The sequence below is a fragment of the Papaver somniferum genome, chromosome 8, assembly GCF_003573695.1.
Source record: "Papaver somniferum cultivar HN1 chromosome 8, ASM357369v1, whole genome shotgun sequence".
NCBI classification, from domain to species: Eukaryota; Viridiplantae; Streptophyta; class Magnoliopsida; order Ranunculales; family Papaveraceae; genus Papaver; species Papaver somniferum.
Genome location: NC_039365.1, coordinates 145864461 through 145891729, shown reverse-complemented (window position 1 = coordinate 145891729; position 27269 = coordinate 145864461). Strand labels below are relative to the sequence as shown.

Below are 27269 nucleotides of genomic sequence, written 5' to 3'. Positions count from 1 at the left end.
AAACTATATCTTGATTTCTAGGAAAGTGAGTTGCGATATTAGTTTTGTAGTACTATGTAGCATCCTCTGGACAAAACTTAGTCCATTGAATGAGTAAATGCATCATTTTTCTCTCATTCCTGGAAACCAATATGGAAGACAAAATACTCTTAGGTTGCATGATAATCTGGCTTTCGTGATCAACTATAGGTAGAGTTGGTGAAGGACGATGAGCTTGACCAATCTGTTTCTTCAACTAAGAGACATAGAACACTGGGTGGATTCTGGCACTTGCGGGTAACTCCAACCTATAAGACAGAGACCCAACCTTCTATAAAATAGTGAATCGAACATAATACCTAGCAGAGAGCTTGACATTCCTGCACAATGCTACAGAGGCTTGTCTATAAGGATGTAATTTCAAATATACCCTTTCTCCACTTCAAAAACTCTATCGACCCTGTTCTTTCCAGAAAAGAATTTCATTCTTGCTTGAGCTTGATGTAGTGTTTCCTTAAGGACATCAAGCATAACATATCTTTCCTTTATATAACTTTCAACTGCGACTACAGAAGTGACTGCTGGTGCCGGAAATGCCATGTGAGGGGAGTTGTAACCATACAAAGCCTTGAAGGGGGTCATTTTCAAACTGGTGTGATAGCTAGTGTTGTACCACCATTCATCTAAGGATATCCACTGAAACAATTTCTTAGGTAGATGACTTGTAACACACCTCAAATAATTCTCTAGACAAGCATTTATCCTCTGTATTTGACCATCGACTCGTGAATGGTAAGTTGTACTCAAGTTCAAAGTGTTACCCAAAGCTCTGAATAAGTCCTGCTAGAAATTACTAGTGAACACCTTGTCTCTGTCAGACACAATGGAAGCAGGCAATCCATGTAGTTTGACCACTTGATTTAAGAAAACTTTATCCACAATACCTGCTGTATAGGTATGTTGCAAATCAATAAAGTGAATGTACTTAGTCAGTCTATCCACCACTACCAAAATGACCCTTTTTGTTTCACTCATGGGTAGGCCTTCAATAAAATCCATAGTAATATGTTGCCATTCTTGGTCTGGAACAGGCAGTGGATGGAAAATGCCTCTTGGAAGTTGATGGTCATTCTTATTTCTTTGACATACATCACAGGAAGAGACAAAATTGAATGCCTCATTCTTCATACTTGGACAATAAAAGTATCTTTTTATTCTCACATAAGCGGCTTGGATTCCTGAGTGACCTACCATAGCAGAAGTATTATTGAGCACAAAATAAAGTTCTCGTTGTTTCCACTACTACCCATATATAATCTACTCTCGTACCTAGATACTTCATCAGTGTATGTGTAAGGCTCTTCAGTTGTAGGGGATATGAGTAATTGAAAAATTAACTGTGGAGATTTAGCATCTCGAGAGTAATTGCCTACCAATTCTTGTGTCCAAATTGGTTTAAATAATGCCATGGAACTGCAATTAACTTATGGATGTGGTCTTCTGGACAAGGCATCTGCAACAACATTCTTTGTCCCCTTCTTGTACTTGATTCCATAATCAAAGCCTAGCAATTTCATCAACCACCTTTTATGGAGTGCTATAGTGATTTTTTGTTCTAGTATATTTTGATGGTGAGTTTGTATAATGAATATCCCTCCTTGTAAGTAATGCCTCTACTTGGTAACTGGCATTACTACACCTAATAGGGATACTGCTCTAGGCCATAGTAGTTTGCTATAAAAATAAACGGGTCTACCTTCTTGAGTTAATACATCTCCAAAGAATTATTTGCATTAATCTCCACAATAAACTGCTTTGAAAAGTCTATAAAGCTAGCACTGGAGTATTGATCATGGAAATCTTGAGATGCTCAAAGGCTTTAGCTGCTTCAGATGTCCATAAGAATGAGTTCTTCTTCAGAAGATTGGTGAGTAGTCTGCAGATTGACCCATACCCTTGGAAAAACTTTTTGTAGTACCCTTTTGAACTAAGAAATCCCCTCAGATCCCTAAAATTAGTTGGTAGTGGCCTATTCTTCATGATTGAAATCTTTCTAGGATCTGTAACTACTCCTTCTGCTGTGACAATATTGAAAATACGGGGGTACCAAAATACACCACCATTTTTTTCTCTTAGGAAATTTGTGTACACAAACTCAATACAACTAAGAAAGTTAAACTTAATCAAGGAATAATATCCTAGAGTTATATTTGTCTCTCTTGCGATTAGAAAGTTTACAGATCCGTCAACCTAACCACAAACAAATAACTTGGACGATACCAAAGACCAATATCCAAGAATCAATCAAGTCGTATAAAAAAAACTAGGCTGGATGTCTCTACTATGATTGATCAACGCACAACCTGTGATATTTCAATTATAAAGATAAATAATATAATGCGGAAAAAGAAATAACATATACACCAGAAGTTTTGTTCACGAGGAAACCACAAATGCAGAAAAACCCCGGGACCTAGTCAGATTGAACACCAAATTGTATCAAACTGCTTCAGACACTATCCTACTACCAATTAAGTTCAGACTGGAATGCAATTGATCCCTAAAAGGTATCCCACATATTAAGGTACACTCGCGCTCGTTATGCCTCTTTAATCCCAGTAGGACTCCGCGTAATTGATTCCCTTAGCTGACGTGACACCAAGTAAGAGTTGCATCAACTCAATTGAAGACTTTAAACCAAATATGCCTCCCACAAATTAAACCTATATGATTGATTTCCTTTTACAATCAAATAATATGACCAAAGTTGTGGAAATCGATAGCAATAGATAAAGTCTAGCTAACCTCAAAATCCGGACTTATGCAACCCGAAGTGCAACCTAGATTATTATTCACCTCAAAAATATATAACCTGTGGAATCAACAGAGTTTGACACAAAGAGAACTTTGATGACTTCTATATATCTTGATCGAGTGAGTAGCTCAACAATCGGTCAAGATACACGATACACAAGTTATCAAGGAAAGATAACTGGACCTGGCTTCATGAACCCCTATGAATACTTTGTAGTCGCTAAACCCTAAAAAGGTTAGGAAGAGGACGACTCTAGATACAACTAGGACACACTAAAAAGTAGTTTCGGGATTCAAATATCCCAGTTGCAAGTTCCCTTTTTATAAACATTCAAAGCATAGGTTGCTTTAGGTTTAAGCTAAGATAGCTTTGGAACCAAGCAAACAATATCCACCATTAGATGAATCTTTGAATATGATTCATATAAAAAATATATACAATCTGGTTAGGTAAAACCGTAACCGAACCGCGTACAAAGACTATGTTCAACATGGTTAGCCGAAATTAGTCGGTTTGAACTTGAAAGCTTAATCTTCATTTTCATGAACACATAAGACATTAACTCTGAGTCACAAACATGTAATCAAATAAGTCTAGTCTTGTTAAAGAATTAATCAAATGCTAATTATCTCGTAGAAATAATTTAAAAGCGCTTGAAAATATAATCGACATGATTAGTAGATGCACAAAGTACAAATACATAGTAGTTCATGAGTCGGTTCAGTCAAAGTACGCGTACCGGTTCGCAAACATTTAACCAAACTGAGTTCCGGAGTTCACATGAATTTTTAAGTTTGCGTACCGGTTTGGAAACCTTAAGACTGTCGCCAGTTCCGGACTTCACAGAACAAAAACGGTTTGCGTACCGGTTTGGAAACAAACTTGGTTACGTAACCACAATTCAAAAAAGGTTTGCATACAAGTATGCATACTGATCCGGTTTGTAATGACCCGTCACTCCACCGATATTGTCCCCACTTAGTAACTGGGTTATCCGGCAGTGTAGGGTTTTCTATGGGCATCGCTACAGTTATCCAGTAGAAACTTCCCATGAGGTCACCCATCCCTGTATTACTCCCGCCCGAGCACGCCTAAATGCAGAGTTTTCTGCCAACTCTGGAACCAATTGTGCTGAAAAAGGCCTCAGTATAATGTAGACATTCCTTGCCTCATGTGACACCAGTATCTAGATCAACGACCTAGCATACTCTCCCGTACGAGCACAAGCGATCCGTACCTAGTTGTACCCCAACTAACACCGATATTGTTCCGACTTATCCGCTGGGTTCATTGATAGACACATTTTTGTGTCTACGTTGTCCTTAATTTCATGTATTGTTGGTACTCGATTTTTTGTACTTATTATGGTATTTTATGTGTTTTTAGGTATTTTTTGGAAATAAACATTCTTGGAAAAATCGGCTCGAAAAGTCGTCTAAAGCACCGGAAGGAACGTGTTATTCAGACTCTCACTTGTGGATAAGGGGCGCCCAAATGATAAGGGGTACCCAAAGGATATTTGCACCCAAGCAGCTGATCAGAGACACCCTTCATGGCATCTGCTATTCGCACCCCAGAACCGGATAAGGGGCACTCATCTTCTTCTTAACGGGAAAGATATTTGGCGGGAAAAGAAATCTCAACTGTGTGAGATTCTGGTCATGATATTATGGGGATATTTGTGTCTTTAAGACATGATTATCTTCTTACCATGATAGTAAGATTTTTTACGTGTCTTGAATGGAAGGAAATCGTATACTTTTGGATATTTTCGAAAACAGGGAAGGAATTATTCACAGAATTAATTTAAGATATTCTCTTCATTATTTGGCTCAATTAAATGAGAAGATTTGGATATACCATACAACTCAAAAGACGTGTGAAAATGGAGAGAAAATATTCCCGTGAAATACTTTCATTAACTGCAAAGATCTTTTGGAGTAATTGAGATTATTGTCGACCTAAGATTGGCTTCACATTATAAATAAGAGTGTCTTGGGTATCAGTCAGGGGATGGAGAGTTTGGGGATCGTTTAGAGCAAACCCGGTTTAATCATCATTTTCTCCCATTTCATCACTTGTAAACACTTTTGAGCAATGAAAAATATTCTGAGTGTGTTTCCAATATGCGGAGCTAAACCCAATCCTTGGGGCTATGGAGGAAGTCGTTGTTTCGGTAAAAGTGATATGTTTTTATTAATTAATTACAACAACTCTATTATGATTTTTGCATTGAATTAAAAATTGTTTATATGATTTTGATTAGTTAGGTGTATTTTCTCTTGATAGAATATGCTTTCTTTAGGGTTTTGATATTCTATGCTTGGATTAACATCTATTCTTTTGGAAATCTACATGTTTAGGCAATACTATTAGAATCAATTTAAATGTTGAGTTGCATAATTATTGTTTTATTAAATCACTAATATCGACCAATGGTGGAATCCTAGCCCCATTCTCTCCATAATTTTCACAACATCTTTTTAATTTAGTTTGCTATTTTTATTTATTAAAAAAAAATCTAAAAATCCGCTTTCACAAGTCTTGAACGAATCATACTACTACAACAACTTTGAAAACACATCATTCATCCAGCAATGTGGGATTTTAAATGGCACTACTGCGGTCATCCAGTAGCAGCTTCCCGAGAGGCCACCCATTTTGTGACTACTCCTGGTCGAGCACGCTTAAGTAAGAAGTTTTATCCCACAGCTCAGTCAAGTGAACCCATCAGGCCTCAGTGTTATTAAAGGACAAACCATTACTTATATTCCATTCGGCCAACCACTGCTGAATATCGGAGTATTACACAGTTCATGAGTCACACACATTTTCATATCATATACATAAGAATATGTTTACCACTAATTTGTAAGTCGATATATAGCTACTCCGCTACATGTATGAATTTATATCATACGGGTTCAAACTTATAACAGTTTTCCCATTAAAACTGATATCACTGTATTGTATTCGAATCAATAGTAGTTTTATATTTCTCTAAATTGGTTCGAAACATTCCTGAATAACATCAATGACACATATCACTTTTCCAGGCTATTTCCGAAAGATAAACTTGAATCATGATTTTGATTTCGAACAATAAATTGTCCTTAACCAAAATTCATCAAGTATGAACAAATGTTCATTAAGCTTAGTCATTATATATCGAAAAATACATTAACTAGATAATTAGTTCTCGACTCGAAATTCATGTCTATGCATAATAGTCGAATTAGTTATGCGACATCGTATAAAATGATAGAAAGTGAATATAACTTGAGATTTAGGTGGTTCAGTCTTCACTTACCTTTTGTTGATGAAGTTATCCAAAAGTTTCGATCGATCTTCTCCTTCAAACATTAGAATGCAATGATGAATGTAGTGATCCATTATTTTTCAACTACATTTCTATCCTAGTCTGAGAATTAACTAATTGTAGACTAGAAATCAAGATATAGTTTTGACAACTAAATTTGACAACAACTTGAGATAACAACACTTTTGAGTTCGACCGAGCAATGCTCTAACAATCTATATCTCTGTCAATTTTAATGACAAAACTATCAATACATATGGATAAAAAAATAAAGCTTCGAAAACTTCTTGAATCCAGCATGTCTTGATTTCCTTGGCATCTTCAACTCCTTGAATTCTTCGTCATTTCAAGTTGCAATGATTCTGAACATGTTCAACTCAACATCGTTGTTGTTGGAGAACCGATTCCATAGCGACAACAACTTTTGGGAAAAAATATATTCTTAATCGTCGTTGTACAAAAACATAGTATTATTACTTCTCCAAAGTTCAATTGTATCTTAACTCTAAAGTAATACTACGGTGATATGTTTTTCCTCCTTAATCAATACTTACATCTTTTGCATAATAGGTAAAACTTATAGATTATTGATTCACTCCCCCTTACATAATGATTCGTAAACCATATGTATGTAGTATGAAACTACTAAATAATTCTCCCCCTTTTTGTCAATAAAATTAGAAAAGGTACAAAAATCACGGGATCATAACGGATACGACCAAAATATATGTCAAGTTTTAAGGAAGTCTTGAGATTCCACATTATAACATAGTTAAAATGCAACTCCTCATATCAATTTTTTTAGATTATATCGTATAGTAATAAATAATTAGCGCTCATCTAGGACATTAAAAAGATACAAGCATCCCCTTTCAAATTCCACAACCACACTCCCCACAAAGATATAGCAATTAGGCACAAGTTTATTTAAGAACTCTCCCCCATTTGATGTAATTCCTAAGAGAAGAATATGAGTGACCTTACTTTGTATTTGGAAGGATTTTGTTGTACATTAACAAATCACATGGATTTGTATCCGAAAATCGACTTAAATAATCTCAACGCCATTTATGGACAAAAGATAATTTTATTCGATATGACTTAACATAAGAGAATCTTACGGAGTGTGTAAATTAAGTGTGATCATGAGTAGATCAATACTGCGGGAAAATTTCTCAAAGAGTTTGTTCTATCCACCATTTTACGAAAAACGTAATAGATTTAACTTCTGAGCATATATTTCATAAGACTTTTGCAATAATTAAACTAATAATGGTTACACACTGCAATTTCATCTTCCAACAACTATAGAATTTAAATAAATAAAACTAAAAACAGGCAATATGAAAATAGTTGGAAATAGCTTGTGTAATCACAATTTTTGATATACCAAACCCTAGTTATCCTTCTAAAAAATAAGAATAAATTCTTACAAGAAGTTTCCTAGATAAATAAGAAAACAAAATATACTAGATTTTTCCAGACTCTTCATTGGTTTTGAGACCCTTGAATTTTTCATCAATTGTATCCATGATCTCTTCAGAGAAAATATCCTCATTGGGTAGTTCACGAACATGAGATTTCATGAGAACAAAGTCAGCAGAAAACTTTTTCAACTCAGTCTGCACCATGTCTAGACCTTCTAACGTTTCAACAAGTTCTAGTTTTGCTTCTTCAAATTGTTTAAGAAAATCATAAACAACATCAACAGAGATCATCTCTTCCCGTTCAATATCTTGATGATCATATGCAAAATCGCAATTCACATCAGCATAATCAAAACTTAATCATCAACCAGAGTTCTCTTCTTTACTCTTGTTTCAATACCATCGCAATTAAGAGCTTTCTCCATTCTCTCAAGAATTCGAGACATAGGATACATGCTTGGGTGCAGAACCTTGGATGAGAATTTATCAATCACGCAAGTTGAGGTATACAAAGGAGTTTGTAAAAAGGTATTCTGTGGGATGCACGTAGGTTCGTGATCTGACATAGATATTAGGGTTTTGTATGATCACGACGGAAAGGTACGTGTACCTTTTGATGATGCGGGACCCGTTGTTATTAACAGATTTTGAACAACAAAAAAAATTGAACAGAAAACAGTCCTTTTAGAGAGCACGCAAAAAATTTCAATATTGCATCTTTCCTCCTTATGATAAATATTCTTCCTTGAATATTAATGCATTATTAGCTTAGTAAATGTAAGGTTAGAGCACCTGAGATATATTATTCATGAAAAAAACTTTAATCAGACATATTTTTACCTTTTTGGAGCTTAACTCAACAAGAATTCTTAATGTTAGGGCACTGCTAGGTCGAACTCGCAAGCGTTGCTATCTCAAGCTTGTTTGTCAATTTTAGTTTCCAAAACTACAAATCTTGATTTCTAGTCTACTTATAGCTAAGTCTCGGACTAGGATAGTAAGTGTAGTTGATCTCTAGACTCCACAACGTTCATCATGCAAAGACGAAGAACTACTCAAGGAACTGGTCGAACTTCATTGACAAAAAGGTATGTGGAGACTTGAACTTATCTATCACTCAAAAGTCTATCTACTCTATCTCCTATATTGAGACAAAAGTCGTATTGATATATAAACTTCGATTATACACATTTGTTATTTTTATCGTGATTGAGCAGAATGGTAAGATTGGATTGAGATTTATATCTCCGATAGGAAAGATAGAAAAGTAGTCACAAACACCTTCGTCTCATCGTTTGTGATTCCACAATATCTTGTTTCGCTAGTCGATTAAGATTATTGTGAGGTGATTGATATTTCTAGGCTGTTGTTTGGGAATATATGTCCGGTATATCATTTGGTTCTTGTTCACCTTGATTTAACAAAATAGGGAACAAAAATCGTAGATATTTCTGTGGGAGACAGATTTATCTATTCCTATAGACTTTTCTGTGTGAGACAGATTTGTTTATTAAAGTCTTCGACTTTGGGTCGTAGCAACTCTTAGTTGTGGCGAGATCAACTAAGGGAATCAAGTGCATAGTATCCTGCTGGGATCAAAGACATAAAGAGCTTAACTGTACCTTGGATCAGTGTGAGATTGATTGGGGTTCAACTACATTCCAGACCGAAGTTAGTTTGTAGTAGGCTAGTGTATGTAGCGGATTAATACAGTGTGTGTTCAATCTGGACTAGGTCCCGGGGTTTTTCTGCATTTGCGGTTTCCTCGTTAACAAAACTTCTGATGTCTGTGTTATTTCTTTTGCACATTATATTTTGTTATATAATTGAAATATCACAGGTTGTGCGTCGAATTGATCAATTGGTAAATCCAACCTTTGGTTGTTGATTGAAATTGATTGATCCTTGAACATTGGTCTTTGGTACCGTTCAAGTTATCTCTCTTAGATTCAATCGGGCTCACAAATTATTGTTTGTTTGATTGCAGATTGAATTAAGAGATTGAGATATAACTCTTTGATATACTTTTCTTAAGATTGAGTCTGACTGTCTAGATGAAACTCGTGGAAGTATATTGGGAATTAGTCCATATAGATTGTTAAGCGAAATATTGGGTGTGGTTGTTAGACCCTCGCTTTTTCACTTAACATTTGGTTCTGATTGATATTTTCATGGAAAGATTGCAATATGAAAAAAAGTTATAGCTCATCAAATTGAAAAACTACTTGAGATAAATAGTACACATGTCATACAGTAATCCTTATCCAGCAGGTTTGTATGGATAAGGTTCCAATACTTGTGCCTATTTTGCACAAGGGGGAGTTTTACGCTCACCACAAGAATTCTATTACCCTTTTTTTTTGTTCTTACTTCTGAAATGCGAAAAATGATCAAAGAAATTACTGTCATCAAAATAAGAGATATAATTTGGACTCTTCATGGGATCCCTTGCCTTGAAACAGGCAGTTTATCAATAAGATCCTTATATCCTGTAGTGATCAAAATCATTGGGTTAGCTTGTTGAGTTATTTCAAAAGTTTCACCCCCGTTAGGAGGTGATTAAGAATTCTTTCAAACCCTTATTTGAGATGGTTTCTCCCGAGTTCTTATTGATTTTTATTCCAAACAATAAATTGTCCTTAACCTAAATTCATCAAGTGTGAACAAATGTTCATTAAGCTTAGTCATTATATTTCGAGAAATTCGTTAACTAGATAATTAGTTCTCGAATCGAAATTCTTGTTTATGCATAATTGTATAATTAGTTATGAGACATGGTTTAAAATGATATAAAGTGAATATAACTTGAGATATAGGTGGTTCATTCTTCACTTACCTTTTGTTGATGAAGTTCTCCAAAATCTTTGGTTGATCTTCACCTTCAAACGGTAGAACACAATGATGACTGCAGTGAACCACTATTTCTCAAGTACATTTTTATCCTACTCCGAGACTTAACTAATTGTAGAGTAGAAATCAAGATATAGTTTTGATAACTAAATTTGACAACAAGCTTGATATAGAAACACCTATGAGTTCGACCGAGAAATGCTCTAACAAATATGACCTATTTACTCTAATTATGTCCGGCCAAAGCATCACTTGGAGAGTTTAGCAAACAACTGGTGTTCCTATAGTAGAGAGAACCATTTTAAGATGTTTCATATGTTCTTGCATTGAGGAGCTATAGACTAGGATGTCATCAAAAAATACCAGAACAAACTTTCTTAAGTATGGCTGGAAAACTTATTTCTTTACGGATTTAAAGGTAGCTGGTGCACTAGTGAGCCCAAAGGGCATTACATTATACTCATAATGTCTCTGATGAGTTCTGAATGTAGTCTTGTTGTGGCTAGGTTTTATGATCTAGTTTGTAGCATTTCCTTGACCAATCGCTCCACCACTCCTTTATGTATGTAAGGATATTTATGGGGTCTGAGATTGATGGGTTCCGAGTTTGGCTGTAATGAAATTATGTGATCTAAACTTCTAGTTGGTAGTAATTATTTTGTCTATTCAAACACATCTTGAAATTCCTGCAATAGTGTTGAAATTGGCATAGGTATTGTAGGTGGGGTTTCAGTAAGTGATATTAAAGATTATTGGCCCATGAGCCCATGAGAAGTTTTTAATAGAAAGTTTTCAAAAGCATTACAGCTCATCATTTTCAGTGACACCTTCTCTGAAGTCCCTTGTAGAAGAATCTTCTTCACCTTGTATTGGAATGAGATACAGGAGAGGCTAAACATCACATCATCTAGCTTCCTTAACCAGTCAACTCCTAGGCCATATCATACCCTCCCAAAGGTAGTATTATTAAGTCTTCAGAGAATTTGTGGCCTTGCATTGTCCACTAGAGTTGAGAACAAATTCCCCTATTAATAGTCTTTTCTGCATTAGCCACGGTGACCAACATTGAAGCCGTGGGTTCTATATTGCACATCAAACCTTTAACCAGTGCACATTCAATAAAGTTATATGTACTACATGTATCCATTAAAATAGATATCTTATGTTTCTTAATGATCCCTGGAATCCTAATGGTATCATCACTTGCATTATTGGTGAGTGCATGGAGAGAAATTTCCAAGTCAAATTCTATAGGTGACTCACGGATTCAATTCTGTAAACGTTCTACAACAAGAGAGAGAGATATATATATAACTATAGGCACTTTCTTGATTGAGTTTTTACTCTCGGAGTTGTGTTGAGTTTGTCCATACATATTGCCTAAGAAAAGGTTGGTGGTGTATCTTGGTACCCCCAGCACATTCAGTTGGTATCAGAGCAGGCAAACACGTTAAAACCTAATAAGTATGTGTTTGAACCAGTCTGATTATATGGGCATGAGTACAATCTTAACTTATGTACACCAGAAATTCTTAAAGATGTGCTTGAGTCTGTTCTACTTAGGGTATTTCTTCTCTAGGAGAATTCTCGGCTTATCCAATGACTTAGTTGGAAGTAAAAAATCTTTAAGAAAAAAATAAAAGTTCATTCAACAAGGTTAAAAAAAGGAAACGTCATATTAAAATTAATAAGTTACACTCTCTTAAAAGATTTTTATCCAGTCTTCTTAAGGAATGCGATGCAAATGGAGTTATAGACGAAGAGTTCCATATTGCTTTTGCAAAAAAAAAAAAAAAAAAAAAAAATCTTGGAACACCTTGGATTGGTTTTAAGAAAGATTAATTCTGTACGATTGTCATACACTGGAAAAGTCTGTCTTCAGTGTGGCGCTTTCGGACATGTCGAAAACTCTTTCAGTTTTAATGCAATGATACTGACAGCTTCAGATTACTACGGAAAATCTTTTTATAACAAGAAGGAGGGAAAAAACCAAAAGGATATCGTGCTAGGAGGAATGACGTGCCTTGTTGTCCTATATCTTAACAACTTCATGGCGTCACCCTATCTTGACATCTGATGAGATGGGAAAAAGCAGTTGTAAAGATTGGTTCTTGTTTATTTATACCTTGTGTTATATTGTTTTAAGGATATTTGCTTTTTTATCAATTTGACAAGAAAAGGAAGACTTGGTGTAATTTGTAATGATCTGGAAAAACATCGCACATTGTTGAGCTAGCTCCAATTCTGTGATGTAATAAGATCACAGTGATTTACAACACTTCCGAAAATCAATATCTCTTGTGCTCTGAAACTTTTCATTGAGCTAAGAATCGGATTAATCATCTTATATTGATGTTGTCATATATTATAAACCTTTGAAAAACATTTCTTTTAAAAGATTTTAATGTATCAAATAGTGTCTCTATCTTATTTTCTCAAATCATGAACTTATGCACCCAAATCCGGTCGAACCCTTTACGGCATGAGTTAAAGAGTACATATACTCCCTTACCTATTCTTTTTCTGAAAACAAATGGAATTATATGAGATGAGTTGAGGTTTCTCAATCCAATGTATTTTTGAAATTGAGGAAAAAGTGTTTTGTTTTTTACCAAGTAGGATTTTTCTTGTTTTTAGTCTGGTCTTTCCAATTGGTTCTTGTGCTCTAGATCTTTATCTGTTGAGCTAAGAACAAAGTTGATTATAACGGTCAATGTATCCATACACGACTCATGTGATCGAAGACCCATGTGCGTTAAGTTCCGAAACCGACCTGTATCTTGAGTCAAAGCCTCTTCAAGAAGATTCTTAAAAGAAATTTCTCTTCTATTAGGTTTCTTAACCGAGAAACCCAGAAAGGTATATTTATAACCAAGGTATGATTACCCTGTGTTGTATACAGGTGCTGGAATATCTCAGAACATTCACGAATCATGGATGCTTCTAAGATTTCAGACAACATTAAGGAAGATACCAAGAAGATTGAGGATGATAGTTCAAAAGGAGTTATTGGATTTCACAATACTACACTTATCATATCATGTTATTTTTCTCAAGAACAAGCAGGAGCTGAACCGGTTCAGATGACAGTTGTTTTGGTTGAAAATCTGATGAAGGATTTTGTAGTTGTATTTGATCAATTTTCTGCTGCAAAGAGGGATCTCAAACTTCTCAATTCGGAACTGGGAAAAGCCTCTGAAGACCTCGGCTCACCCAAAAACGCAAGTCACAGACTATAGATGATTTTGTTTTCTTCTCTTAATATCTAGGAAACTTCTTTTAAGGATTTTATTCTTAAGAAGGATAACTAGGGTTTTGTATGGCAAAGATTGTGATTACACATAGCTATTTCCAACGTTTTTCATCTTACATGTTTTTAGATTTATTTATTTAAATTCTAGAATTGTTGGAAGATGAACTTGCATTATATAATCATTATTGGTTTAATTATTGCAAAATTCTTATTAAATATTTATGCCTTTACGTTCTCGTGAATCGAGCTAATATTTCACATATGCTCAGAATTTAAATCTATTATGTTTTTATAAACGAAAAATAGAACATACTCTTTGACATTTTTCTCGCAGTATTGATTTTTTTTTAACACCCTTTTGTGTTTCGCTGCTTGACAAACTTCATAAGATTCTGTTATGTTGAGTAAAATCGAGTAAAATAGTCTCGTTGTTCGTAACTGGCCTCGAGATTATTTTATGTAGATACTATGGATATAAATCCTTGTGATTAGTTAATATCCACAAATCCTTCTTTTTCACGAAAGTAAGGTCACTCATGTTGTTATCTTGGGAATGACATTTTATGGGGGAAAGTTCTTAAATGAACCTGTGCTTAATTGCTATATCTTTGTGGGGAGTGTGGCCGTGGAATTATAAATAGGATGCTTGTATCTTTGTAATCTCCTAGGACGAGCGCTAAGTATTTATTACTCTGTGATATCATTTAAACAAGTTGATATGAGGAGTTGCATTTTAACTATGTTATTATATGGTATCTCCATCTTCCTTAAGCTTGAGATATCTTTTGGTTGTATTCATTACGATCCCGCGATTTTCGTACCTTTGTTAATTTTATTGACGAAAAAAGGGAAGAACTATTTAATAGTTTCATACTACATACATATGGTTTACGGTTCATTATGTAGGGGGAGTGAATCAATAATCTATAAGTTTTATCTATTATGCAAAAGATGTAAATATTGATTAAGGGGGAGAAACATATCATCGTAGTATTACTTTAGAGTTAAGATACAATTGAACTTTGGAGAAGTAATAATACTATTTTTTGTATAGATTGAGACTATATTTTTTTTCAAAAGTTGTTATCGCTATGGAATCGGTTCTCCAACAACAACGATGTCTAGTTGAACATGTTCTCCAACAACAACGATGCTGAGGTAGTGAAGTCGGTTAGTAGAAAACTATATGGTTTTATTTTATCTTTTTATTTAGGTTTCATTCGATACTTCAAATTGTACATATTAGATTTTCTAGTAACAAAGTTTAGTAGTCAATTGTTAATTATAGGTGACACACATGAAATGAAAAAGAAAGGTGACTAGTTGGGTAATTATATATTTAGTTAGAATTAGTGGGTAATGGTTTAAAACATGGTGGAACACAGAAAAGGAATACATATTTATCCATATTAATTTTTTAAAATTATTCTTTGCACATTTACTTTTAAAAAAAAAAAACTAAATATTCACACACGTCTTCAAAAACCCAGACTGAATTTTAATGAAGGTTACTCAAAAACTTCCTACATAAACATAGTGGTAGAGTCAGATCTCGAGTTAGCTATTAGAAATTTGAAAAACATACAATCAGATAGCTGAATCGAGTCAGATGTTGTCTGATTGAGAACCCGTGTAAGTTCACAAGACTTATGGTGTTAAAAAAAAATGGAAAAGTTCAACTCTGAAGACTACAAGTCCAGCTTCACCATCTTCTGATTTTGAGATTGCTTCATCAGAACTGGGAGACGTTAAAGTTTTTATGCACCTTGATTTTGTCGGTGAACAAACAGACTTATGCATACCAATTATCGATGCAGTTCTTTAGATGGTGGACGACAAATGCATTCAGAACTACCAGATAACAGACCTCAACTTCTCTTTGAAGAAGTTAATGAAAGACATCTACCAGTCCTGCTTGGAAGCTGGAACGACGGCTGAAAAATATAGAGGGGGCCTTGTAAATGGGGTACCTACCCTTGATTCATTGAAGAATCATTAGGCTCGTCTAACAAAAAAAAATGTACTCATTCTTTCAAGAGATGGTAAGGTGCAAAATACATGGAACGACAGTAGTTCATTATAATGAAACAAAGTAATGAAAACATGGTAGAAAACTAGTTACTTCAGGCAGCATACTTTTAATTATTTCATCAAGATAAATTTATTTGTATATACAATTTTATGGCATACACTTTTTTTTTTGTTTTTACATTTAATTATTTACAGTTGAATATATATTCTTGTATAATAATGAAGTGCTTTTTATTCCCATAATTATTTGAAAGCATTACATGTGTTATTATTTGCGTATTATAAAAATATTTTAAAAAGTAGTTGTGGAAAAATATGATAGTGCATTGGTAATATCCCAATGTTATTAATTACTTTGTATATTGATGCTAACTTGATATGAAAATATGTCTCATGTCTTAAAGCCACGATATATTAAAATATAATTAAAAGAACCAATTAAAAGAATCTTGAAATATTTATTTTCTATTAGATGTAGATAAATAATCGCAAGAGGTTAAAATTGGATGTTTAGTTGGAAAACACACATACCCTTAAACTTAGTAATAACTTCAATAATACCTAACTAAAAATGTGATTAAACACACCCACTACAAGTAAAGTTCACAAACATCAAATAGATCTTTCTGAAACAGTTTTGCTTTGTGATAACATGTTCCAACTGTTCAATATGTGAAATCAAGGACGCCTCTCTTATTATATTGTCTTTCCTCCGTACTCGGAATAAACACACGTCTATTACAGCAAAGTCTCTGAATCCTTAGTCATGATCTATTTACAAATGAAAAAATCAAAGCCATTTTGGATTTGTAGAAAAGGGGTAAGAAGGAAAGTGGAAATAAGATGGATTAATATGTTCCTCATCTCCTCATCTCCTTCTCTCCATAAATCTTTTAATTGTGCTTTAGATAATTGTGCAAATTTAATTTTAGACACGAAGGATTCACATAACAGAATGGCGATGAACTCAACAATATATTCATACTAGAAATATGAATAGTAGCGAAAAAAAAAAAAAGATATTGCTTCGTTGTTTAGAAACTTGTGTTTTAAACTCTTAATAATAGTAAATATCAAAACTGATTTTCTGTCGAATATAGTGAAGGCCAGAATATGCACCACGGTTTTAGAGGGTGCACAAATTTAAACTCTTTCCGGCCTATGCATATGACCTCTGGAAACCGGGGTGCACGAATTTAAACTCCTAACAGCCTGTGCCTGAGTTTTGTTATAGGGTGAAAGAAAATATTTTATAGCAGAAAAGGAAAAAAAAAGTCTATCCAATAGGCGAGATCAATTAATCCTAAAAAAGGCTTCCTCCCCTATAGTAAATCTCGGATTCATTATTCAATCCAATTGGTAATTATAATATTGAACTGATTCCGGATCAAAATGTAAAAATTCTAACATCCATTAGAGCATCTCCGATACAAGGGGTCAAGGTCTTAAAATTGCATGACACCTAAAATTTAAGACCCTGTCCACCAAATTTTCATCTTAAATGCAAGGGCGGAGGTCATAAATAAAAATGTCATGGCTAAGTAGGGGTAAAGAAGACTTTCTTCATGATCCTTGATCTTAAATCCACGTCATTTTTTGTCTCTTAATTTTGACAAAAGGGGTTAGGTGAGACCTTGGGAATTGAAAATAAAATTTAGGTAGAGTCTTATCTTATCTTTTATTGTCATGTAATAAAATGATCCGTAATCAAAAAATGTTGATAATACATCCACATGGGATGACCTTGATCCTTGGCATTGGAGATAGTCTTAATGTCGGCTTGAAAAGGTTTATTCGTCGCGGCCAGCTTGTACTCACTTCATGATTTTTTTTTAAAAAAAAAGGGACAAATTGGTCATAGTACGATGAATTGGTAAACTCCATTCCGACAAGAAACAAATGACCAGACTGTTTTTTTTGTAACGAAAAAGTCCAACACAATTTATCCTATTCATGCATAATCGTTGGTTGATTTAGTGAAATTATTCATTAATAATGAGAGAGTGAGAGATAAATTCATAAGGCACCTATCTCTCTATCTAGAAGCGAGATGGAGGCAAGTTTTTGCCAGAGAGGAAATGAGAGAAGAGAGAAAGGGACTGATCAGGCGCGAATACCGGAACCTGATGACCAGCACCTCTCACTGTTGCTAATGTGAGCCCACCTTCATAACTTGTCACCCATCCTGCTACTTGTCTTCTGTGAAACCATGCTCTCCATTTTTCCTTCACCCTCAGTTTCATCTCATTCACACTGTATCTTGTCGACGTTATCGGTACTCTTCCATCCGTATCCCCGCTGCCATCATAAATCATACCCATATATATTCAATTCAATGTATCAACAATTTGTTCATGGATTTTAACTTCATTCAAATTAATACTGGTTTACGTAATTTTCGGAGGTTTAAGGTTTACACATTTGTATATGTAGTATTGTAGTGTTTACCTGTAAATCCAAATTCGTAAACCAGCGTTCAAGAGCTTCTGAATGATGGGAAGAACAGTGTCCGGTGAATCATTCCATTTCCTTATTACACCGCTGCACATAAAAATACAATCTAACATTGTTACAGACCGGTCAACTGGGTCAATAGCCATTTTACTTAAGTACAAACTGTTGATGAATCAGACCACGTGAAGCTCTTGTCTTGTCAATTTATATAAAAGATGTATCTTGATGATGATGATGATGAAGCGAAGATTTATAAGCGCAATTCCAGTACAGAAAAGCATGCATTCAAGCCAGAAATGAAGGGGAGAAGCGATATATACTAGTACTGGTAAAATTTCTGACCCAGAGCTACTGTTCTCTGGTCATCCTAAGGATAAAATGGTGACTACTGTTAATATAAGTAAGTACAAGCTACAATGATGATCATATTCTGAAAAATGATAGAATCAGAATTAACTGTGTTAAATGTTACTGTGATCAATAATTGGAGTGTGAAAACTGGAGTAATAAAATTGAGAAACGAACAAGAACAAAGACGTACAGTTGGACATTCTGTAAATTTATTGCTAACGGCCCTTCATGAGACGTTTAATATTTGAGACGTTTCAAGGTAGTCGGACGTACAGAATTCTAGGGCATTCTTTTGTCTCAACCAGATTCTAGAACTGCTGGGAATTAATTGTATATAGTAGTACTACTCCTTGATATTGATTGTTTTGAAGAAACAAACATCTGCATGGCCTTGAAGGCAACAGTACGACACTAATTGAGTCTAATATCTTATCGGCAGAATAAATGCCTCCCAAAGTACTCGTCGGTAATTCAAACTTTAAGTTTAAACTCGTCTACATCCTATTACTTCCGTTTTAAAAGAATAGTCCGGTTTCATGTGCAAATTACACGTAAAACCTACTTATTATTTTGAAACGAAGGGAATAACTAACATATACTAAATATCCTCTAAATTTACATTTTGAGACGAATGATGTTGATAATCTAACTTGGCACCTCCAAGGCTCCAACAAATTTCTACACTTAGATAAAACTGCAATTAACAGTGTAAAGTGGTGAAAGAATGTAACTGAATACTACCTGCAAGGAGTGTAAGGATAGGGCAAGTTGGTGAGATTAGCATGTAAGGCCCTCTGAACATCCTTCCTATTGAAATAGTCTTCAACATAATAATCTGTACATGGATCATACCCTCCTCCTGCTGGTAATTTGTGCCAGAGGTCCTGAAATCAAGAACAACAAACAGCATTATCATCATTTCTCACTCATCATCATCATCTCTTTTGTAGTCTCACTTTCATTCTGTACCCCCTTAAATCATGGAATTCAATGATCCCTTTATTTTACAATACTACCCTTACATATGTACTTAGACCCGATGCCCAACTAAACATTGTTGTTAACATTTTAGACCCCATGTCATGTACTACTAATAACCAAAAAATAAATGAGCTAAGACGGTTTAGGGATGATTACGTGTTGGGTGAAAGCCGTTAGTAATTTATGAGTGCGTTTTTGTTTCTCGTCGTCGTCGTCTCTGATACACTTGGGAGTATAAATGCTATAGATATCAATATCCGAATAGCCTTGGTAGAAACTCGCGACTGCTGCAGAACATAGGGTAGATTGGTTTCCATTTTTGAAATCACATTCTTTAACTATACTGTGATATACTTCATCTGATATAATCGAATGACTCCAAGCATATTCTATGAACCCAAGTTCATCAGTCGCGTCGTTAATAACAGCGTTCCCGATCTGGAGGGAAAAAGAACAAGAGAGTGATTAGTAATTTTTCTTGGGAGCCAAATTAGATACCTAAACAACATCATTTGACTAAAAAATTACCATGAAACCTTTGAAGTTAATGTAGGTCTCTTTGCTGGCTACTTTATTTCTTTCAAAAATGAGTTCAGATAGCTGAGGAACGTAATGTCCTGAAATACGTGCACATGAAAAAATTCATATGAGAAAACATATACATGCAATGACTCATCTTATTCAGCGATATTTTTCACAGAACAGGGCGTTCCTTGACGTGACCCTTAACGTTTTTGGAAAAGCACATTTTTCCAAAAACGGTAATGAGATGTGTTTATAATATATACCTGCATAACTTTCTCCAGTAATGTAGAAATCGTGGGACTCAAAACTGGGAAACCTTTTAAACCATTGGAGTAAGAAAGCATGAGAATCATCGGCGGTAACTCGATCACCAAGTTCCTTCAAGTCGGATGATTTGTTTGTGTATGAAAATCCAACTCCCACTGGGGCTTCCAAGAACAATATATTTGCAGCTATGGAACAAAACAAGAAATGTCTTAAAAGAAGAATTAAAATAAAAAAATTGCCAATTGGTATAAAAGACATAAAAATAGTATATCAAAAAGTTTAAATGCACAAACCCTTATTCCAAGAGAATTTGTTGAGAGTAATTTTAGAGTCCTTGTCTCTCAGTAGAAATGGACCCAATTCCTGTGCAGCACCATAAGCTATGGATGAACAACCAGGTCCTGCAAAACACACCCACTGAACATCAATTAACAATTATAGTGAATTTGAGTATGGCAATTGACATTGTCATTTTGTCCGATACATTATAATTTGAGGAAAGGCCATACTTTATTTGGTTAGCTACTTAGCTCTGCCTAGGACCTAGCAAAACAACTCAATTGTAGTTGAGATATTTTGGACACTATCACCTACACAGTCTACCAAGCGGTCTATCTACTCCACCAACCCCCTTAATTCAGCTGTTTTCTTTTGCTTTTTAACTTCTTTCTAGTAATAATTTAATTTAACTCTTCTTCTTGAAAATTCTAACCATGATTTTTCTCATGTGACATACTGCAAGAATAATATTGTATTATATATCTTGTGCACAATTTTTCGATTTGTCTAGAGATTAATTTTTTTTTTTTAAAAGGATTAACACAAATGCAGAGAAGGCATCTGGATGCGTGTAGTATCTCAAGGAAACAAAATTTTAGAGAACATATAAATCTCTGCAGTACTTTACAGAACAGAACAAAATGTTTAAGATAAAAATTAATCTAATTAACAATTGGTAATTGGAAAGATCTTATCCGTCGAAAATTATATGCTACTGAAAATCGAGTGGCCAAATTGTAATTTTCAAAAAAAAAAACACGAAGAAATAACTGAATTCTGAGAGAAAGAGACAGAGAGAGATAGAGGGACTGACCTCCATTAAGCCAAAGAACCAAAGGTTTAGTAGAAGGATTTTCCTGGGCTTCAAAAAACCAATAAAACAATGCTTTCTCATCTTTTTCACGAATCTTGACATATCCTGCGTAATGTTGAAAACTTACAGGAGGTTGTCCTGGCAAACTTGTTACTCTATCAGATTCTCTTGCTTGCTCTTCAGAATTCATTGCATTATTCTTTACATCTCTGCCTCCTAAAACTAGTGATGATGATGATGATATTATGAAACCCAAAACAAGAAACTGGATAATACAGTAGTGACAACTGTATACAGCCATTGTAACTCTTATCTTATCTACTCTCTCACTGTATTTCCTTTTTGAAAGGTTTCAAATTCACAGAAGAGTATGCAATTTTCAGTTTTGAGACTCTTTATTATATAGAAGATTAGAGAGAAACAGAGAGAGAGAGAGAGGGCAGTGGCAAAATAGTAATTATCTTCACATATTGGTTAGATGGAGATTAAGTTACTAATTCTACGTACAAGACTTTAATTATCGATAAATATAGTTTTTTATGGTTTGGGTTTACGCCCAAGAAAATAACCTCTCTTAAAATTTCCTTTAACGCAAGTATTTTTCCTGAAAAGGATAAGCATGGCCGAATCACCAGGCCAGGGGAAGTATTCCCGATTTGCAAAGAGTTATAGTGGTTGCGCGCACTTTACAGTTGTGAAAGTGAAACCATGCTAAATGCGGCACTTGTATAGTGCGTTGTTTGTAAACGTTACATCAATAAAGCATATACTCATGGCAAAAAAAAAGGCCAACAACTCTGATTTAACGTGCATAGGGCTATCACTTATTTTCGTAAAGAAAACTTATTTGCAAACGACTGCAGTCAAAGGGGAAGAAACAAAAGTTATTGCAATACGAAAAAGATAGTAAGAGGAGCATAGGACCACCCCCTCTGTGCCCACAAAACATTTCTAGGATTCCAGCATATAGATGTATTTCTCTTCTGTGAAGGAATGAGGATAGAAGGATTTAAGTTTTAAGACAGATACAAAAGGGTGAGTTCAAACAGAAAGAAAAAAGGTAATCATATTTTGGTATTAGTTTAACATTTCTCACATGTAAAGTATGCGAAGATGGACCTTTTTAGGAGACAAAACGCAACTCAACGGCGTGCGTTTTCTTTTTCCTTTTTTTGCCAACATTACGATCATTTTGCTTTGGTAGTTTTTACTGTTTCTTATCCATTTTGTTCCTGGTTAATGACCACCGAAAAATCTACTTAACACAACTCCATTTCGTAACTTATCCAGATGGGTAGAGAGAAGTAGTGGCAGAAGAAGTGGTGACAAAACAATGATAATGATATTCTCTCTGTTCATGCAATAATTATGATGAAGAAGAGAGTATTTGACAGGCGTGCGTGCGTTATAGATTCTTTTACATCAACTTCCCGATAAAAACGAAGATAGCTGGTTACTATTGATTCCGGTTGGCCTTTGACCCATCTTTGACTCACTCATGCTTCTCCACATGAATGGTTTTGGTTCCGTAACCCACCTCCAATAGTAACCGTCTCTTGTTTTCCTCTTTGTAATGATATAAGCCATGTGCATTTTCAATCCACTTCTTGTTAGAGCGTGGAAAAAGTATTGTAATTTCTTATGCTACAACTGAATATTCTTAGCTAGCCGGTATAAAACTAGGCCATCTAAAGTTAGGTGGGATTGGAGTGTAGTTCAAACTCAGACGATGAGTGTATATTTCGCAATCGGTATAACAAATGTCGTGTATATCATTTTTGTTTAGCTTAAGTTCCCACTTCTAGATATAGCAGTTCCACTATGGCACATAAACTGCTAGGCATACTATATTAACATGTATTGTGGACGACAAGGAAGGTTCTAGCTAAAGAAATATTGATATTGACCTCCCCCTAACCCAGTACCAAAAGGTTTAATGGGACGGGCGCACAAACACGAGATACGGAAATATCTGAATTTGACAAAAAGCCGCGTACACTAGAACCCAGCATACGAGACGGTTAGATATACTAAAGGGTTCCCAAAAGGGAGGGTGCACATACCTGAGGTGTGGAGACTGGATTTGCCAAAAAGCCGTATACACCAGAACTCAGAGTACAAGAAACTAAGAATCCAAATGATTCTAACTTGGGTAATGGGACTCGGACATACACTTAAGAAAACATCAACAACCCCACCAGTAAAATCTAGTTGTTCCCACACATGTTGCGATGAAACTGCGGTGAAATCAGTGCTCAATATGTAGGACCGTTACCATCATAAATAACCTCCATACAAGCTTTGAAATCAAAAACGACAGAACTTTATGTAACATTTACTAACAAATATAACCACAGAACTTGATGCAACATTTAACAAATATATCACGTTCAAAGGACCCTAATGGAAAACACCATGGATTAACTAAATCAAATCAAGAAAGAGAAGAAAATATGTACCATCAAAATACCCAACACCAAGAATAAAAACAAAAACCGAACACAAAATACAAGAATGTGACGTTCGCCAAAATTAGCAGTCTGCAAATTCCAAATTGCACCCTCAAATATCCTCAACTTCCTTTCCTTCTGGGTTGTGATCAGCCCTATGTATTCATTGATCACCACTTACTAAATTTTCCCACCTATACAGGGATGACAGTGACTCAACTTACCATAAGAACTACCTTTAATCTCGACATGAAAAATGTTGTTGGCTATAATTTCTACAATAATACACAATTATCCTCTTCACCAAGGAATTATAAAGGAAAGGCCCAGCCTAAAGAATTTGGCACTAAATCAACTCTCAAGGTTATTACTCATTACTAAAGAAACTGTACTCATTGCTAAAGAAACTGCAAGAAAACAGCTCTCCAGTTAGAACTCCTGAATGGTCACATATTTCCTAGAGAGCACAGGGAGTTGAGAAGAGTCATGGTAAAGGGTAGTGGAAGCAAGAGGGATCGAACTTATGAAATATTTATAGAATCAGATAGATAATGTCAAGATTGGCTGACATAGAGGACAGGTAGCAACCCAGCCATTTTGCCATCCCTTCCAGGTTTTTTCTTCTTCACCTGCAAAAAAATATTGGAAGGTCAAACAGATTATAGAGAGAAGGAGAGAGGAGAGGAGTTGTACTGGTGAAAAAGACTCACATAGAACCAACCGTCCACCTCATAATCGATTTCGAGATCCTCTCCTGCTGTCAGGTTTAGCTGCAAGATAATAGTTAAAATTTGTGAACAATATCATGCCAGATGGATTACATCATCTAAGAGGGTTTAGGCCGCTGGCATCGTGCAAACTGGAGGTAAAACAATAGCAGTTCCATTTCTATCAGGCACACCCTGACATGTTGGTTAATCCATGCGTGATTGTGAAGACCTAGAAAAAGTTTACCTCATCATCACCACCGGCAGTGAAGTCATATAATGCTTTCCCGAATTGTGAACTTTGTGAGGCTGTGCTCCACGTCCCGCCGAAGGATTCTCAAACGACTCGAATCCTGCATAGCTGATGATGAATATGATGGAGGATCTTCTCTAACCTGAACATTTGTGCAGATTAAATGCTATTAGCTTTGGTTTGATCATAATATGCAAAGACGACTTGTATGACAGAGTATGGCCACTGACCGGAGATACCGGACTCTCATATATTGATGGAGTACTGTAAGAAGGGCTGCTAAATCTGCTAGCAGCTGGTCCTGATGACCTATCCTGTTAATCCAAATACAAGCTGTGAGTAATTTCTAACACGTCTATTTGAACGTCCAAGATAAGAAATTTGTAGTTCGTTGGAATGTTCATTCATTTGGCTGCCAAAAATATAACCATTCCAAATAAAGTATCAAGGAGGAGAGCATGTAATACACAAAATCAAATGTTCTGCACAACTTAGAAGTGATTATTCGAATTTTTATGACGCATATGATTCTAATGGTGATCTAAAATATATAAATATTCATTAAATATGTTTTTCGGTTTTAATAAACCAGTATAATTTGCATATAATAGACCACAGATGAAACATGGAGGGTATATGTAAGAAGTAATTAATAAGTGTTGGAGATAGATACCGAGTGCTGCAACGACAATCCCGATGGTTTTGAGCTGAACAAAGAGGGGTAGTTCATGCCACCAAAATGAGATGACATAGAAGTCTCCACCGATCCTGTCGACTTGGGAGATGATGACCCATATGACCTTGCATCTTCTTCCTGTAGAAGTAAGTAGATAAGAAACTTTAGCATTAAAGATCCTTGTCACTGACTGAGCCAGAGCACTTGAAAATACTAATGTTCTTGTATTCATGTTCTATCCTACGCAAGATAAGATATCCAGTAATACCTCCATCTCTGAAGGTTCTAAAAGTGTCTTGGCCCACATATCATCGTAGCTAACTGATGGCCTAGAGGTATAATGCTCCTCTTCAACATCTGGAGCATCAGTTCCAGCGCCAGCAAGGAATTCGTTTACCTATAAACATTTAGATGAAAATAAGGGCAGGAAGTTTCAGAAATATCACATATAACTTTTACAAATTAAAATACTGCAATTCATGCTGAACGTGATGACAAAGGATACTAGCCCTGTTAAGAGGAGAAAACATGTCTGATCATCTGACAGTCCCTGCACATGTGTTTAGACATGTATCTTACCCTGCTCATTGCTGGTGCATTCTTTCCCCACAAACCATCATCACCTAAATTTGCAGCCCACGCGTTCACTAGGTCATCATCAAGCGCATCCGGCTCCTTTGCTGCTTCTTTAGTAGTTTCATAAATTAATTCAGAGATTCATGGATCATTCAAACCAGTTGATGCACTTATGTTGTGTCGGGTACGATATATGTCAATAAGCTTCGCACTGAAAAGAAGAAGTTAAATGAGATTTATTTAACATAGGATCATACAGTGTGTAACTGTCCGTCTCTGTACAAAGACTGGTCTTTAGGCTATTCAAAATCATTGCATTTTGCTACAGCGAGTCGACCAAATCAGGCATTATCTCATGCACAGGAGCGCCAAAAACATTCGTAGCAAACAAATACAGTCATCAAAATGTTAAACCATTTTGAGTTGAGTGGTGCTGCAATAATAATGAAACACTACCTTGTTAGACCAAGCAGCAGATATTTTCTCTTGGAACATAAGAAAATAATGAAACCAGATCAAGCAACTTCTCATGAGTCTCATACAATTTCTTGGGTTCCTCATCTGTCCACTCCTTTTTTGTGTTATCGTGATTATGTATTTCTCTGCATATACACGGACAAAATACATATAAGAGTAAACAAAAATCTAATGTTAAGCACGATGACGAAACTACATGCCTTTGCTCTTACTTGCTCAATTCATCTTGTTCTTTATACATTTCATCAAGAACCTTGATCATGGGACTTATTAAGGATCCTAGACCAGTGCCACTCGCCCCTTGATCTTCGCCGTATACATATCTAAATATTGAGATTGCACCCCACCTTGTGCTAGAGCATTCAAGAATTCATATATCTGTAACCTGAAAGGCTCGCCAGACCTTATGGCAATAGTTGTAAGCGCTTGAGCAGCAATGATGCGAACCTGCAATCACCAATTAAATCAGAACAGGAGAATCAAAATGATTATGTTGAATACAACTCTAACATACCATGATGAAAAGAGCCATTGTAAACACAAATTAAAGACTTCGTCCAAAAGCCCAAGGATGATAACTTTGCACAGATCCCAATTGATAATAAGTTAGGATCATTTTACCAGAAAAAACTCAACATACTGGGGTTCCCCCGGACAAGTTTTCTTTTTTTGATCGATCACCACTAAATAAATTTTACTTCGAACAAATGAAAATTTAATAACTAGACTACTATAGCGACCACTACTTAACTACCTTTTGCAAAGTTCTTTATTTTTTAAGGGAA

General features: G+C 35.3%; 2 protein-coding genes and 1 long non-coding RNA gene across 3 annotated transcripts; all 3 read right to left on the bottom strand.

Moving 5' to 3' along the window:
- Positions 1-17565: 17565 nt before the first annotated feature.
- On the bottom strand, positions 17566-21734 carry LOC113303358 (serine carboxypeptidase-like 35). The gene is made up of 8 exons (XM_026552390.1): positions 21346-21734; positions 20546-20653; positions 20249-20437; positions 19989-20077; positions 19617-19898; positions 19221-19363; positions 18123-18215; positions 17566-17972 (listed from the first exon to the last, which is right to left on the bottom strand). Exons 1-8 carry the CDS (start codon positions 21644-21646, stop codon positions 17714-17716), a joined length of 1464 nt encoding a protein of 487 aa, XP_026408175.1. The 5' UTR covers positions 21647-21734; the 3' UTR covers positions 17566-17713.
- Positions 21735-24276: 2542 nt separating this feature from the next.
- Positions 24277-24813, bottom strand: LOC113303360. Its single transcript, XR_003337428.1, has 3 exons — positions 24750-24813; positions 24506-24565; positions 24277-24424 (listed from the first exon to the last, which is right to left on the bottom strand). It is a non-coding gene; the product is annotated as an uncharacterized LOC113303360 (long non-coding RNA).
- Positions 24814-24892: 79 nt separating this feature from the next.
- On the bottom strand, positions 24893-26356 carry LOC113306148. Its single transcript, XM_026555120.1, has 6 exons — positions 26334-26356; positions 26166-26218; positions 26011-26117; positions 25700-25828; positions 25429-25569; positions 24893-25069 (listed from the first exon to the last, which is right to left on the bottom strand). The coding sequence occupies exons 1-6, from the start codon at positions 26354-26356 to the stop codon at positions 24893-24895; spliced, it is 630 nt and encodes a 209-aa protein (XP_026410905.1).
- Positions 26357-27269: the final 913 nt, after the last annotated feature.